The sequence below is a fragment of the Salmo trutta genome, chromosome 19 (assembly GCF_901001165.1).
Source record: "Salmo trutta chromosome 19, fSalTru1.1, whole genome shotgun sequence".
NCBI lineage: Eukaryota > Metazoa > Chordata > Actinopteri > Salmoniformes > Salmonidae > Salmo > Salmo trutta.
In genome coordinates this window covers 54807178-54824235 of record NC_042975.1, presented here as the reverse complement: position 1 = coordinate 54824235, position 17058 = coordinate 54807178, and the positions used below count along the sequence as shown (strand labels likewise).

The following is a 17058-nucleotide window of genomic DNA, read 5'->3' as shown; positions in this document are numbered from 1 at the left end:
AAAAACACAATCAGTTAAGGGCACGTAAAACGTCTGCCTTCTGCTCCGGCGACATTTTAAGATCATAGCCTATACAGGTATGATTAATCATTAACATTGCTTAATCAATTAAATATTTTTTTGCAAGTTCATTGACATCCAACTACCACATTACTGATCCAGTATTGATGATTCATTAATGCCTATAAATTGATTAAAATCGTTTTTGCAGCTTCCAACTACTCAAGGGACAGGAAACAAAAGCATAAAAGGAAAAGATACTGCTAGCCGGGGGAACTGCATTTGAGAATGGAACAATTAAAAGAAATGGCAAAAACGTATGACGACAAACGAGCACGAACTCTTGAACAAAATCATTTTCTACAGGAACAAAATTGTCTTCTACAGGAACAACTTGATTTCGGCAAAAATAAATACGACAAAATCCATGCCAAACTAGATAAATGTGACAAGTTATCTACAAACGGGCACAAAACTTGATAACATGAATGCAGTTTTGATGAACGTTACTCAAAGCAATAATGTTCTAGTCCAAATGCTGCAGACCAAAGATGACCACTTTAATGAACACAATGACTAAGTTGAATGACAAAACAGCGGAACTCATATGAGTGATGAGAGAACCCAGATGAGGAAGATGGAAAAATGTATCTCTAAGCAAGCGGAGGAAATCTCATCACTGAATCTCTCGCTCCGCACTCAAGACCTCTACCTGCAAGCCATGACAGATAAGTATGAGGCCGAAAGGAGCCAGTGCGGCACTCACGTGTTTAACATAAGTACTCTAAGGGCCCAAGTGGACTCTGCTATGCAGCAGAATACCACCCTTAGGTACCACCTGGAGGAAATCCAGAACAGTCATGCGCTACAGCGTGACTACCCAACAAAGCAATCAAGCTCGCATCCGGAGCTCAGTACACAAAGGAGGGAAGATGACAGAAGGTTTCAGACTTTACCTCTCTCAAGTGTCCCTCAGTCTTTCCTCTTGGCCATTCGGCACAGAGTAATATGGCGCCTCCTCGCCAACAAAGCCAAAGCTTGGCTTCTCCTCTCGGCCTTTTGCCCATTCTTCCCCACAGGTTGAAGCAAACCCTCTTCGTGCACTTGACAAAATCGTCAAAAACTTCTGCACGTTTGACCCCGTTCCAGGTAAGCTGAACGACACTGAGACGTTCTTAGCAGACATACAGGACGCCTTGGATGGCTACCCGTACTGACATGCTTTACCTGTTGAAGCGAATGTTGAATAGACAGGTGACAAGGTTAATCTGTCTATAACAGCAAGACGTGCAAAACGACTATGGGAAACTTCCCACGCCTTTGAAGATCAGTGGTTCTGCGACTTTCAAACACGACAGCTCGCTGGCTAACACTGTCAAACAAGCTCGGGAATGAACACCCCAAGCATACTATCATAGGTTTTGTTCAGCTTACTTTGGCCTACTCACTGAAACAGCACTGGAATAGCTACTACCATTCAAATAAATGTTTCTGTCGAACATTTATGCCCACGTTGGTTTGCAAATATCAGAACTCAGAGAGCTAGCGAGCACAGCTTTTGAGGCATCAAAAGTGAGCCGCGCTAAGAGCCCTGACATCTCGGTTTTCAATATTGAACAGGAGCACTCACTCCAGTTAGAGGGTGCGTTATCAGGGATAGGAGAGTTGAGAGATGACGCACCACAAAGGTATTTACCACGAAACCGCGATACCAATAACCACGGCGGTCAAAATAACTATAAAGAACATTGAAAGTGAACCAACTATCGCTACAATCAACCTGATCACTACGTTCCTACACCTAACCCAAACAAATTGTCAGGGCACAAGGGTAGCAAAGGGTTCAATGACGATCAAAACGTAGACCAACACTCTCTAGAAGACCTGCTAACTTCTTTGGGATAGGGGGCGGTATTTTGATGTCCGGATGAAAAGCGTGCCCAAAGTAAACTGCCTGCTACTCAGGCCCAGAAGCTAGGATATGCATATAATTGGTAGATTTGGATAGAAAACACTAACATTTCTAAAACTGTTAAAATAATGGCTGTGAGTATAACAGAACTGAAATGGCAAAAGAAACCCAGAGGACAAACCATCCCCCAAAAAATGTTTTCATTCTACCACTGATTTCAATGGCTGGCACTTTTATAATAGGGCAAAAATCATGCCCGATTGCAGTTCCTAGGGCTTCCACTAGATGTCAACAGTCTTTAGAAGAGTTTTAGGCTGGTTTTTGGAAAAATTAGCCAGAAATTGTAGTTGGCTCCCATTTTGGCTGTAGTGTTTCCAAGCGCGTGAATGAGAGCACGTTCTTTGGTATTTTTCTGCGGTAAAGACAATAACGATTCTCCGTCTTAAATATTATAGTTTATTTGCGTATTAGAGTACCTAAAGTTTGATTACAAACGTTGATTGACTTGTTAGGATAAGTTTATTGGTAAAGTTTGGGATTCATTTTGTATGCATTTTGATGGAGGGAAACCGAGTGGATTAAATGACTGAGTTTTTATGGATATAAAGAAGGACTTTATCGAACAAAAAGACCATTTGTAATGTAACTGGGACCTTTTGGAGTGCCAACAGAAGAAGATCTTCAAAGGTAAGGCATATATTATATCGCTATTTCTGACTTTCGTGTCGCAACTCCCTGGTTGAAAGTGATTTGTTATGCATTTGTGTGCTGGGCGCTGTCCTCAGATAATCGCATGGTTTGCTTTCGCCGTAAAGCCTTTTTCAAATCTGAAATGGCGGCTGGATTAAAAACAAGTTAAGCTTTATTTTGATGTACTGCACTTGTGATTTCATGAAAGTTAAATATTTATAGTAATTTCATTTGAAATTCACACTCTGCAATTTCACCGGATGTTGGCCAGATGGGACGCCAGCATCCCAATGATCCGCAAGAAGCTAAGATAAGTACAAAAGATCAAAAAATTTGAGAAAGAGGAAATTATTTCACCTTTATTTAACCAGGTAGGCCAGTTGAGGACAAGTTCTCATTTACAACTGCAACCTGGCCAAGATAAAGCAAAGCAGTGTGACAAAAACAACAACAGAGTTAAACATGGAATAAACAAACGTACAGTCAATAACACAATAGGAAAGAAATGGCTAATATTGTCACCCATCAGATTATTCTTGATTTAATCTTGTCTTTGATTTAAAATTGACCATTATCATGAACCTGTATTTTTATATCTTTTTTATTTAACTAGGCAAGTACGTACAATGACGGCCTACACCGGCCAAACCGGGATGGTTTACATGTAATCTATGCACTTAAATAGCGAATGGATGACGCTTTCCCTGTGGTTTATTTTCATGCTAGCCAGGTAGGATATACTGCTGTTGTAAATATAAGCAATGTGCTTAATATTAGGAAAGTTGAGAAATAAATATAGTAGGCCAAGCCTATAGAAAGCTGATGGGATCCTCCTCTTTTTAATAGAGGCCATCACTCTGTTTTCTCACGCAATTCCATAGCCTTTAGAAATGTTGCGCAACATGAGCCCATGGGCTCTCATGAAGTGTGTAATTCGATTTTAGAATACATTTGCATTGATATCAGAGTGATTAGAGAGAGAATGCAGCATAATCAGAGCTTGAAGAAGCCTAATTACCATGATTACACGGTCATGTGGAATTTGACTGCCTTCATGACTCGTGACCGCCGGTTTGGCGGTAATACGTTCACCACAACAGCCCTACTGTGAAGTAGTATTGGTGGGTATGCGCAAATTGGACTGAGGTGATTTTGGGGAACAACGACAGAGTTCGCTAGAGGGACAGTATGAGGGTAGCCAACTCCTCACTCGCTATTCTTGTTTAATTTTGTAGTCACCGGATTCGCCATCATCCTCAAGGGACAGATGAAGAACCTCCTGGCTAGCCAAGCTAGTTGGTACAGCTAGCTAAGCTAGCTAGCTAGCTACTCTACCATCAGCATCCTAATGATCTATGACTACATCATCACCTGCAGTTGTTCTTCAAATACCTCTTGGCATCGATGGAGCTCTCTGGTTGTTTCTTTCACTTGCTAAATCCCATGGAATCCTTGGCCCTCTCGTTGATGGATGCTCGCTACGCTCCCTCTGTCCGGTTCACCTTTGGATGGACGGTAACATTAATGTTTAACCCATCTGTGTTTAACCCCTCCGTGTCCAAGGAACAAACTTTTTTATATTAATTTTGGGGCGATCCAAGGTTTTATTGATTGTAAGAATTTAGTTGAGAGCTCTCAAGTGTTTTAACTTCACTATCTGCCGCCGTTAAGGAAACTATATATATACTGGTACCAGTTTCAAACTAGCTTCAGCATTCTAAGGTTCTAAATTGGGAAAGCAACGTTAGCTACAGTACTTTTAATCCCCCCTGGTTTCAGCTGTTTACAGGGTTTGATCCATATTTGATATATGGTTGTACAATTGCTATACTGTTGATTTTTGATATGTCTTATTCAAATCATTTTCTCATTTTTTGATTTCAACATTATACCGTTTACAATTCATCTCAGGTTTTATTAGGTCCAGTATTATTCTGTGGTCCTCTGGTGGTTCATTGTCCTTTTTGATAATTGCTATGTTCTTACATTTTTTACTTTTACATTCTGTTCTATTTTGGACCATTATCTTTCACTTTAATAAATTCCACTTATGTGGAAGAAAAAGGTAATTCTGTTGTCATTGTGTGGGTGTCACGCCCTGATCTGTTTCACCTGTCCTTGTGCTTGTCACCACCCTCCGCCAGGTGTCGCCCATCTTCCCCATTATCCCCTGGGTACTTATACCTGTGTTCTCTGTTTGTCTGTTGCCAGTTCGTCTTGTTAGTCAAGTCAACCACCGGTTTGTCTCAGCTCCTGCTTTTCCCCAGTCTCCCTTTTTCTCACTCTCCTGGTTTTGACCTTTGCCTGTCCTGACTGAGCCTGCCTCCCTGACCACTCTGCCTGCCCCTGCCCCTTCCTGCCGTCCTGTGCCTTTGCCCCTACTCTGGATTACCAACCTCTGCCTAACCTGACCCTGAGCCTGCCTGCCTGCCGTCCTGTGCCTTTGCCACTACTCTGGATTATCGACTCCTGCCTGACTTGACCTGTCGTTTGCCTGCCCCTGTTGCTGTAATAAACATTGTTACTTCAACACAGTCTGCATTTGGGTCTTACCTGAAACGTGATAGTGGGTCTATCATATAGTTTCCTAATAAGCTAGATATAACTTTTAACCTGTTTATGCTTATTACTGTAGGTGGAGGCACCACACTATTCTATACATGGTACATATACAGTCTCATGGTATATCTTACCCCTATATCGTTCATGGGCGTACTGACTCATAGTGATACCCATACAGTGTCCTGTAGGCTTACATGCTACCCATACACCCCCTTCTCCACTACTGCCACTCATCTATTTATATAAGCCCCACCTGATAGAACCCATGTCTTATCTGTCTATCAGTACTAGCCTAGTTAAAGTCATAACAAAGCTGCCTGAAGAAAGAGGGGTCACACAAACTAGCCATTATCACTCCAATAATTCAGGAAGGTGTCTCCAGCTGTCTTGGACATTTAACATGATTTGAACTCTAAAAACCTACATATCAAACCCATTCAGAACAGTGGGTGTGATATTTCAAGCCTGGTGTGAAGTCCCGCCCCCTCATAAATCACAAGATTTGGCAACTAAGCATTTTTAGAGATAAACTGTCCAGACCCACTTCATCAGCCCCTCCCCACCAATACACACAGACACGCAACCCCCCCCCCCCTCCTGACTAGCCCATCACAACTTCAAGCATTCTCACAGGTTAAGGAATTTGGACAATGGGGTATAAGCTTCATACCCAGACGTCACCCTGGCCTTGCATGTCCGGACGCATCTCTGCCCCAGAGGCTCCATACAACCCATACACTAGCCCTTGACCAGAACACACAAACACACAAACACTGATAGACACACAAAGACACAGAGAAACAGACATACGCAAACTGGGGTAAAAACGTGGGGGTAAATAAAACATTAATGTTTTGTATTATGTTGTATAGTTTTAATCTCCAAACAATTCTCTGGTTATTAATACATTTTCCAGACCCACATCAGCAGCCCTCCCCACTAATACAGATGCTGAAACTAGCCCTGTGGTTAAGAGCATTGGGACACTAACTGAAAGGTCACTGGTTCGATCCCCGAGCCAATGTGCCATTGAGCAAGGCATTCAACCCTAATTGCTCCAGTATCTCACTCTGGATAAAAGCTTCTGCTAAATTACTAAAATGTAAATGTAAAAATGCACACAGACTCACTGCATGTACCTGCTGTGCCGAGGGGGCACAGGAGTAAATAACTGTATCATCCGCGTAGAGATGAATGATACAGATAGACCAATATTATTTATATAAATAGCGAAGAGAACAGGGCACAAAATCAATCCCTGCGGCACACCCTTCGTAATATCGAGGAAACCACATTTGATATCTTCAGTAAGCACACATTTTGTCCTGTCCGTTAGATAGTTATTGAACAAATTGCAAGATGCCTGATCTAGGCCTATTTCAGACAAGCTTTGAACAAGTCAGAAATGGTCAAATGTATCAAATGCCTTGGACAGGTCAATAAATAAGGCAGCACAATGATTTTTATGGTCTATAATGGCACATATCTAAGACGAGTGTAGCCACTGAAATAGTGCTATGTACAGGTCTAAAACCAGCTTGGTGCTTATTAAGAAGTTGAAAAAGTTGTAAGCTGAGAGTTGGCCAGGGAGTGTAAAACTTTGATAAGGCAAGACAACTTGTAAATTGGACAGTAGTTATCCAAGTCAGAAGGATTGCCTCCTTTGTGTATGAGGAGGACTTGTGCCGTTTTCCAGATCTTAAGGATAACCCCAGAAAACAATGGAGTTAAAAATATAGGTTAATGATTCTGCAATAACTGGGGCAGAAAGCTGCTGCAAAAAGGGATCAAATGACTCAGCCCAGGTGGATTTTTTTCAATAACACTCTATTTACTAATCCATTAGAAAGGCTTTACTGTGTGGAGTTATTATAAAGTGTTACCTATTGTTAGAATAACAACAATATGCCCCTCTGATGTGTTTGTTTGTTTGTGGGTGTATTTGAGAGAGTTAAAATGAGTGAGCGAGAGATACACAGAACAAATGTGAATATCAGCTAATATTCAGCAAACCACTTTTCTATGTTGCAAATGCATAAATCAACTCAATCATCTCACAAACCCCAACACTTGCAAGAACAGTCACTGTTGTGGTGAATGGTGCACAGTACTACATAGAGCCATGACTACATGGAACTCTATTCCACATCAAGTAACTGATGCAAGCAGTAAAATTAGATATAAAAACCAGATACAATTACACCTTATGGAGCAGCGGGGACCGTGAAGAGACACGAACACAGGCACAGACACATGCATACACACACACAATAATATTCGCACTATACACACACATATACATGGATTTTGTGTTGTAGATATGTGGTAGTAGAGTAGTGGCCTGAGGGCACACACTTAATGTGTTGTGAAATGTGTTGTGAATGTATTGTAATGTTTTAAAAATGTTGTATAACATGTGCGCTAACAGAACCCTAGTAATTCTTACCTTGGGGTTCTCCATGAGGGCCTCTATTCTGGGATGCGAGCCGCCAATGCCTGCATCCGCCAAGGGCCAGCTGAGTGGTCTACCGTTGCCATCAGAGGGGGCAGAGTGGGCCAGCTTGGAGGAGCGGTCAGCCCCTGTCCCCGTTTTGTGGGGGTCCACCAGGGGGCTCTCTTTGGAGCACCAGGCCTCAGGGGGTAGCGTGGGGTCACAGGGCACGCCGTTGGTGGAGGAGGGGACCAAGGAGAGACATCCATCTGGTGGGATGGGTGGTGGGCGCTCAGGAGGTGGTGGGGGCGGAGGGTCCCTCTTGGGGGGCGGGGGAGCAGGCAAAGGCTTGTCTTGCTTTCTGGCCAGCCCTGGAGAGGACTTGGGGAGGAGGGCATGTGTTCATTTTACACTACACAGAAATAAACAGTGTTGAAGCAGGATGACATATCAATCAAATGTATTTTATGAAGGAAGCATGTTGTTTTACTTCACACACACATGCCTGCACGCACACACATCCTTTGATTGTTTGCTGTTGTATTTGTGCTGTTGCTAGTGTCTTCTGTCTATGTTATTTCTGTCTTACATTGTTTTTAGTTTTTATATATCAGTCCTATGTCTGAGGTGGTTAAGGGCAATTTTTGTGATGTCTCCTGGTATGGCAAACACGGCTGTAGCCTTGCCACCTTCCACCGCAAATGTGCAAGGCCGATATCGGCGGATGCGGTAGATTGAGACACAGCCCATGCAAAAAAAAACGATATCACTAGTTTTAAAAGACAGATTGTTCTGGCCATTTTTTATTATGCTAATTCAATTTCTGCCCGGGCGCACACATCGATTCTAGGGGATACCCAGCCTGAAACCCCAAAGAGCAAGCAATGCAGAGGCAGAAGCTCACTGGCTAGGAAAAACTCCCTAGAAGGCAGGTACCTTAGCTAGAAACCTAGAGAGGAACCAGGCTCCGAGGGATGGCATCAACCAGCACCAAAACATTCAACTTGAAAGAATTCTGGAGATCATTCCACAAGTTGCAAAAAAAACTTTACGCAGATCTACCTAACTCAGTGGAGACCGAAGGGATCTCCAGAGTTTGCCATCCCTATGATCGGGTCTGGTGACACATATGGCTGAGGTTTGCACAAGAGGGCTTTATAAACAAAAATAGAGCAGAGCATTTGTATTTATATTTGTATTTAAAGATCCTCAGTAGTGATAAAGTCAATCTCTCCTCCACTTTGAGCCATTGACATGCATATTATTAATGTTACCTCTCTGTGTACATTTAGGGGCTAGCCATGCTGCTCTGTTCTAAACCAATTGTAATTTTCCTAAGTACCTCTTTGTGGCACCTGACCACACAACTGAACAGTGTCCAGCTGCAGGACCTGCCTTGTTGATAGTGTTGTTAAGAAGGTAGAGCAGCACTTTATTATGGACAGACTTCTCACCATCTTAGCTACTGTTGTATCAATATGTTTTGACCATGACAGTTTACAATACAGGGTTACTCCAAGCAGTTAAGTCACCTCAACTTGCTCAATTTCCACATGATTTATTAAAATATTTAGTTGAGGTTTAGGGTTTAGTGAATGATTTGTCCCAAATACAATGCCACCCATTCTGAAACTAACTGCAGCTCTTTGTTAAGTGTTGCAGTGATTTCAGTCTCTGTAGTAGCTGACGTGTATAGTGTTGAGTCATCCTCATACATAGACACACTGGCTTTACTCAAGGCCAGTAGGCATGTCATTAGTAAAGATTGAAAAAAGTAAGGGGCCTAGCTGCCCTGGGGAATTCCTCATTCTACCTGCATTGATCTATGAGATTTAAGAGAGGGCCAACATACTTTCTGATACAGAATGCAGTGATGTGTAATGAACCTATCGCACGTAATAAAATGTGATAAACTTTTCCTATAAAGGAAGCCCACTTATTAACTAACTCATCAATATGCTTTTTGTCAATCCAGATACCCAGATATTTATAAGCAGGGAAGCTTTTTGAAAAATAACATATACTTAGTTTAGCATCACTTAACCCTTTACACTTGTGGGAATTGGCCTATATGGATAGGGCTAAATTGAGAAGTTTCTTACAGAATAAATAGGAAATGCATACACATAACCGTGGTAGCAATTGAAAGGAACAGTTTGGGAATAATGGGAAAATGATTAGATCAAAGGCGAGTACACAACAATTTACCTGACACAAGACTGAATCCAAACATTGCACTGTTGGACATTTACTGTACTTTTCTCCACATTTGTTGATAACGAAATCTGAAAAGATTCAGGATACATTCAGTAACATGATAAGACTATTTCTGGAAAATGTGGGGTAGGTGCAACATAAGACAAAAACATTACAAGAATTTCAGTAGAAGACTAACTACTTTTTTATCTACTTTTTGGAGCGCTCCTAACTGTGCTGTTAAGAAAATAGAGCAAGCACACTTGTAGTTGTTCTGTTTGGAACACAACCCTCTATCCCCGTCATCACACAATCACTGTTTTTGTTTACTTAATCCCAAAAAAGTCCATTATTAATCACAATTTGGGTCAGGTGGGCATAATTGCAAACACTGTTCTATTGCCACATAACTAGCTAAGTTATAGAATATGATATTACAGATATTACAGTTCAGAGAAACAGATAGGGATTTTTGTGTGCATAGAAAGGAGTCATGAGTGCATTCAGGTGAATTTACTTCACAATAAAAAAACAGGCTCATTCTATTCAGAACATCAGGATGCCATGTCATTTTGTAACTGTACATAAAACGTAGTGATAATAAACGTTAACACTGTATATGACATGAGTTTTATGATTTGGAAATGTGAAGTGCACATTTGGACTGACGGGTGTCTGGCTTTTTTTATCAAAGCAGCATTTATTATAATCCTCAACATCTCAACTTACAAAATACATAATGTAATCTAAATGTACAGCATTTTCCTCATTCAGACAACAAACATTTTTCTAAATGTACCCAATTACCGCGAAGGATGGGATAACTTCTTGTCCCGCGCGGTGCTCAAGTTCAGAACGGGTGTCAGTCAAAACCCATACAGCGCTGATGATGCGCAGAGCCAGAGCTCTGACGTCATATATAGCATGTGACTGTACAGCCACTACGTCCAAATTTAGAAGCTTAGTAGTGCCCAAATCTGCCATTTTCAACGTGTATACAGGTACGAGTGTTAGAAATATAAAATATATAGCTAAGTGAAAAATTCCAATCTGGTTTTCATGCCCACCACAGCACAGAGACAGCCTTAGTTAAAGTGGTAAATTATCTTTAAGCCAACACAGATGCCAAACAGCTCTGTCCTTGTACTCTTTGATTTAAGCGCTGCATTCAACACTATTTAACCGGTCGAGAGTTTTTTGTCACGAGTTGTGAACATTACCCAGAGAAAATAGATATCACATGTGGAAAGGTATCGCAAGGTTCAATTTTGGGTTCGGTACTGTTCAGTTTATATATGTACCCCTTGGCAGTGTTATCAGCGAGCATGACATTGACTTTCACTGTTACACTACTTTACATTTCTGTGTCCCCAGAGGTTTTCAGCTCCACGGATAAATTATTAGACTGTATTAGTGATTTAAATACTTGGATGGCTCACAACTTCCTCCAGCTAAATCAAGACAAGGCCGAGGTACTTGTTATTGGAGCCAAAGCACAGAGAGAGAATCTGGCAGCAGATTTTAATTCACAGGCAATAAAGATAAAACACCAGGTAAAAAACCTAGGTGTCATTTTAGATTCTGAACTCAATTTCGAAGCCCACATTAGGAATGTGACCAAAATAGCTTTTTACCACATGATGAACATTGCCAAGGTGCGGCCGTTTCTCTCTCAGGCTGATACAGAGAGACTCATCCATGCTTTTATTACAAGAAGGCTTGACTACTGTAACATGCTGACCAGACCGGACACGTCGCGTGCGTGAGCGTTGCAAAATAAATGTAGAAATCAATGGTATTCAATTATTGTACCCACACTGCTCGCACGCGCCAATGAAAGTCTGCGTTGCCAAGGGCTAAAATAGAAGTCATTCCTATTTCTGATGTAGATCGCGCTGCAAGTCCTGCCTCTCCCATCTCCTCATTGGTTTATAGAAGTAGGTACCCACGTACCATCTCCTCATTAATTATACCCACGTGGGTGATTGAAAGATGAACTGTTTTGCCGGTCGTCGTGGCAATACTACAAAAGTTTAGATGCCAATCACCATACAAGTTAAAAGATGAAAAAGCCTGGAAGGAGGAGAGATGACTAGAAAAGATTCGGTTGACCGTTTTATGTGTGGATTAATTGTCGGAGCAGAGGACCTTGTGCATTTCAGGTAAAATAACAACTCAATGCTTATATCCCAGGACAAATTAGCTAGCAACAGCAAGCTAGCTAAATAGGACAAATTAGCTAGCATGTGCAAGCTAGCTAGCTAAATTGCCATACATGTTTAATGCTTTTCAACCTGTCCCCAAATTAATGTAATTGGTTCAGAGTTTGTTTTGATATTTTAACCTGCGTGTCATTATCGCGTTTGGTGTGGGGGGACAAAATAAATGTATGCACGATGGCGCACGCATCGGTCTGCCAGTTTGGGTTCCATGTAATACTCTGCTGTCTGGTCTACCCAAGAAAGTCATTGGTCAACTACAAAACATACTGAATGCTGCAGCACGGGTACTGACCAAGACTACCAGAGAACCTGAGGGGGCCCGAAACTGTGGACATTTTTAAAAGAGATCTTAAAACAAACCTTTTTAGCGTTGTTTTTGTTAGGGTGCTTTTTTTGTCTTTCAGTTTTTATTGTTATTCTTTAGTTTTTTGAGTAGTAAATATTTCCGTTTTTTATTTATGTATTTTCCTGTGAAGCGCATTGCGTTGCATTCATGTCTGAAATGTGCTCTAAAAATAAAGCTTGATTTCAAAACGTATAAAACACTGAAGCACTATATCGTCAGTTCAAACTTTCCGGTTCCTACTTCCTGGTTGAATTCTGTTGATGGAGTGAGCTCAAAAGTGAGTCAAAAGAGTTTGGGTCAGCACAATAGTATGAAAAGGATGTCGATGTGGAGTGCAAACCTGCAGTTTCAGATTTTCACTGTGCCCTACAATCACACCTGCAACCCTGTACATGTGACTATTAGACAATCTGAATCAATACCTCTTTGGTGTGCTGAACGAGAAACAATAGATCACACCAAACCAGTTTGAAAGAGGGTTTAGGCTGTACACCCCATAGACATATGGTACATCCTGATGGGTTCTGAGTTCTAAACTTGAAAATATGAAGTATCCTTATTCATGTCACTGAGGGAGAGAGGGGAATGTAGAACATTTACATTATGTCAGAATATGTTATTGTTAGCCATCAATGTTAGCCATTGTTAGCCACCATTCTCCTCCCATCATCCAATGGGAGGAGAATGGCCACAGTCTGGTACAAGTCAACAGGACAGCCGTGAGTTGGGGAGGAGTGAGGAATTTGGGCAGAGGTCAGCTTAGATGAAGTGAGGAAGAACAGATATCACTAATCTTCTGTGTAGCAACAGTCGTGTATTGGCTGTTCAGATGTGTAAGGAAAGGGCTCAGCATAAGAGAAAGGGTTCAATACCAGTACTTGTGTGAATATGTTCTTTGTCTGTTCAGCTGTCTGACCCTTTGGGTGAATAAACTTGGTTTGAGCTTTTATAGTTGTCCGTCGGTTTGTACCCTGTTATTTAGAACCTAACAACCCTGACCCACCTTTGGGGAGCTGGAGGGGCTGGCAGAGGGGGATCGGATGACGCCCTTCTGGATGAGGTCCAGGCGAGGGGGTACGGGGGGCAGGCTGAGGTGCTGGATGCTGAGGGTCTCAGCATGGCCTTTCCTCCTCTGGGCCACCGGGGAGGAGTTTGGCGACATCACGGGGGAGTTCTGCTGTTCGGCACACTGCTGATATGGAAAGAACAAAACAACAAGTTCAGGTTTTTAATAATACCCATGTGGCAGTCATAGACACTGAAATACATGGATGTAACATTTATAACAGGGTTTCTGTTAGCCGGATTTTGGACTATAAAAATTATGAAAAGCAGATTTTTAAAAAACTGCCGCTGGCCAATTGTCCAAAACAAAGAAGGAAAATTTTTTTTTGCCTATTCATTGATGGAAATACATTTGACCGGTCATGCTTATCGGTCTATAGGTTAATTTGCATCATTTAGTGGAATTAAATTGGTGCGTGTGTATTTTCGTTAGTCGTTATGTTTATCACATGTGCACGAGAGCTCCTGCTACAGCTTCTCAAACAGCTCATTGGTTGCTGCTGGAGTGAAACGTGCTTTTATGCCATCCGTTTTGTCACCAAAGCCCCATATACTACCCACCACTACGACCTGTATGCTCTCATTGGCTGGCCCTCGCTACATATTAGTCGCCAAACCCACTGGCTCCAGGACATCTATAAGTCTTTGCTAGGTATCTCAGCTCACTGGTCACCATAGCAACACCCACCCGTAGCACGCGCTCCAGCAGATATATTTCACTGGTCACCCCCAAAGCCAACACTTCCTTTGGCTGCCTTTCCTTCCAGTTCTCTGCTGCCAATGACTGGAACGAATTGCAAAAATCACTGAAGCTGGAGACTTATATCTCCCTCACTAACTTTAAGCATCAGCTGTCAGAGCAGCTTACCGATCACTGTACCTGTATACAGTCAATCTGTAAATCGCACATCCAACTACCTCATCCCCATATTGTTATTTATCTTCTTGCTCTTTTGCACCCCAGTATCTCTACTTGCACATCATCATCTGCACATCTATCACTCCAGTGTTAATGCTAAATTGTAATTATTTCGCCACTATGGCCTATTTATTGCCTTACCTCCCTAATCTTCTACATTTGCACACACTGTACATAGATTTTTCTATTGTGTTATTGACTGTACATTGTTTATGTGTAACTCTGTTTTGTTGTTTTTGCCGCACTGCTTTGCTTTATCTTGGCCAGGTCGCAATTGTAAATGAGAACTTGTTCTCAACTGGCCTACCTGGTTAAATAAAGGTGAAATTAAATAATGTAAAAAATTATACCAAGCGTGTGCAAAGCTGTCATCAAGGCAAAGAGTGGCTACTTTGAAAAATCTCAAATATAAAATATATTTTGGTTTGTTTAACACTTTTTTGGTTACTACATGATTCCATATGTGTTATTTCATAGTTTTGATGTCTTCACTATTATTCTACAATGTAGAAAATAGTAAAAATAAAGAAAAACCCTGGAATGAGTAAGTGTTTCCAAACATTTGACTGGCACTGTAAGTGCTGAGGCAAACTCGGCATTCCGGGGTTGGACGACACTTACTCTATAGCTAATCAGCAAATTGTAGCATTAGCCACTTAATCACCAGAGTCCGTAGCATTGAACAGAATTCTTTCTCTTCCTGGCACAGCATGATGTTTCATGACATGACAAGTACTGTTTTGAATCCTGAAATGTGGCATTTCTGAGATTGCGCTGACTTAACTTTTTTTTAATACCAGAGAGCAATTGAACTGACGCTACATTTTGTTTTATACCAGACAGCAATTGAACTGACAGAATGCTTAGTAACTCATCATAGTTTGACCAGACCTGCATAAAAAAAAACACAAAATACAACTATCCTCTTCTGTGATTCTGACACACAACTTCAACGTCCTGCATATTTAGTTAGTAGATAAGTAGATAAATGGCAGTAGTCCATTTAATTAATTGCTGGGTAATTCTACTTGGCAGCTCGTGAGTTAAGGTGAGTGAGCACTGAGGCCATAGTCACACTTTGTCCAAGATCACACTTTTAGACCGTTTCACATTGGCGATAGCAAAGGTTCTATTTTCGAGACGTTATAGAGAGTTATCGATTCTCGAGAGACAATACTGTTGTGTAAACTTGCGAAATTATCACGTCTCGAGCGCCCCCCTCCAGTGTAAAAAGAATTGTGTCAAACTCAATACTCCTACAGTATAAATGGTGATAGCAGAGCAATGTTTTTGAAACAGCTAAAATTGTTTTACCTGAAAGTGCAGTAACAGCCTGTTACATTCTGAAATTGTCACAGTAGCTGCTGTCAGAAGGCTGCACTGAGCCACGTAAAACTATGGAAGCCCATATTCAGCCACCATTTTTTTTAATACCAATACTATCTAAAAATGTTTAGATACGTAAGTCAAAATGCTGAGATTGTAAATCATACAAATAGAATAATGTTTTTTCATTTCTAACATTGTAATTTCAGAGGTGGCACAACAAGTCCCAGAGTGGTGGGGGTAAATGTCTTTCCTGGGGCCCAGAGTTTTTCCTTATCTGGTAGCCTAACCTAACCAAGTAAAACTCCAAGTATGACATAGGAATAAACCACCTGTAAAAAACTGTTTGATACAGGCTATGATGGGATCAGAATTTTTCTAATGGTTAAAAAAAAAATCCTGGAAAGGATGAAAACATAAAAATCCTGTTAAACAAATCATGAGGCAACTCAGTCTAAACAACATTACTTTGTCCCTCTTTCCAACGCTTTTGTGTCAATATTTTTTATTAAACCAAGTCAATTGTGGTGGGGCAAATGCCGGCACGCCACACGTTTGCCAGCGGCCCTGCTGCTAGCTAGCTAACAGTAAACTTTAACTTGCAATGAAAACAACTTTCTGACAAAATTAGAAACGCATTATATCTGAAACTGTAGCTAGACTCTTACCCGTATACATGGATGAACGCTCCACGGCAGACTGCAACCCCTTTCATTAAATATGACGTCCTGTGTCGTTTCCATTTTCTTTGTACAGCGTACTTGGCCCGTTGTGTCAAGTCACTCTGGTACAAATCGTCTGATTAATTTTCAGAGTCAGAGAGAGTCAGCATGGTATGATTGTCCCCTGAAAGTAATCCATCACAACTTCTTCCCACTGACCTTTGTCGATAGAGCCTGATATATTCAGGGCAGCAATATTATTGAGAGCAGCAGCAACACATTTGCAGTTGGCAACGTTATATCTTTCGAAAAAACTGCAGTAGAAAGGAATATCTACACATAACGAGCAGCTTGTTTTACAGACAGAAGATGCTACACGACAGACCAATCCAAAACTCATCTCGCTCCAGCCCATTCATTATATCAGCCAATCATGATGAGAGGAAAGGTTCCTGTCTTTTTCTGTGGCTAAACCAACTAGGCTCGTAACTTAACAACTTTACTCGTATTTACAGATGGCATACAAGTGCGTTATTAAGGCACATGAAAGTTCAAATGTTCAAGAAGGCATTTTGATAAAAAACTTAAATAAACATTCAAACACCTCTCCTGCGAAGTCGTGACTTGCGACATACGCCTAGTTTCCTGAAACTAGTCACATATTATCCATGACTTGTGAAAGCTAGGATATTACAGCACTTTACGTCCTGTTGATAGTATAGTCTCA

The 17058-nt window shown here is 41.3% G+C and overlaps 1 protein-coding gene across 5 annotated transcripts in view; it reads right to left on the bottom strand.

Annotated features, from left to right (window-relative positions):
- cblb (Cbl proto-oncogene B, E3 ubiquitin protein ligase) overlaps positions 1–17058 on the bottom strand; it is a 224416-nt gene that overhangs the window by 51405 nt on the left and 155953 nt on the right. For 4 of the 5 annotated variants that reach the window (XM_029701775.1, XM_029701774.1, XM_029701773.1 and 1 more), the window contains 2 exons: positions 13363–13551; positions 7611–7976 (listed from right to left, as the gene is read on the bottom strand). In XM_029701775.1, the coding sequence (XP_029557635.1) occupies positions 7611–7976; positions 13363–13551 (555 nt within the window). Of the gene's footprint in view, positions 1–3829; positions 4105–7610; positions 7977–13362; positions 13552–17058 lie in introns of those variants that run through there. The other variant, XM_029701777.1, reaches the window with a different exon arrangement.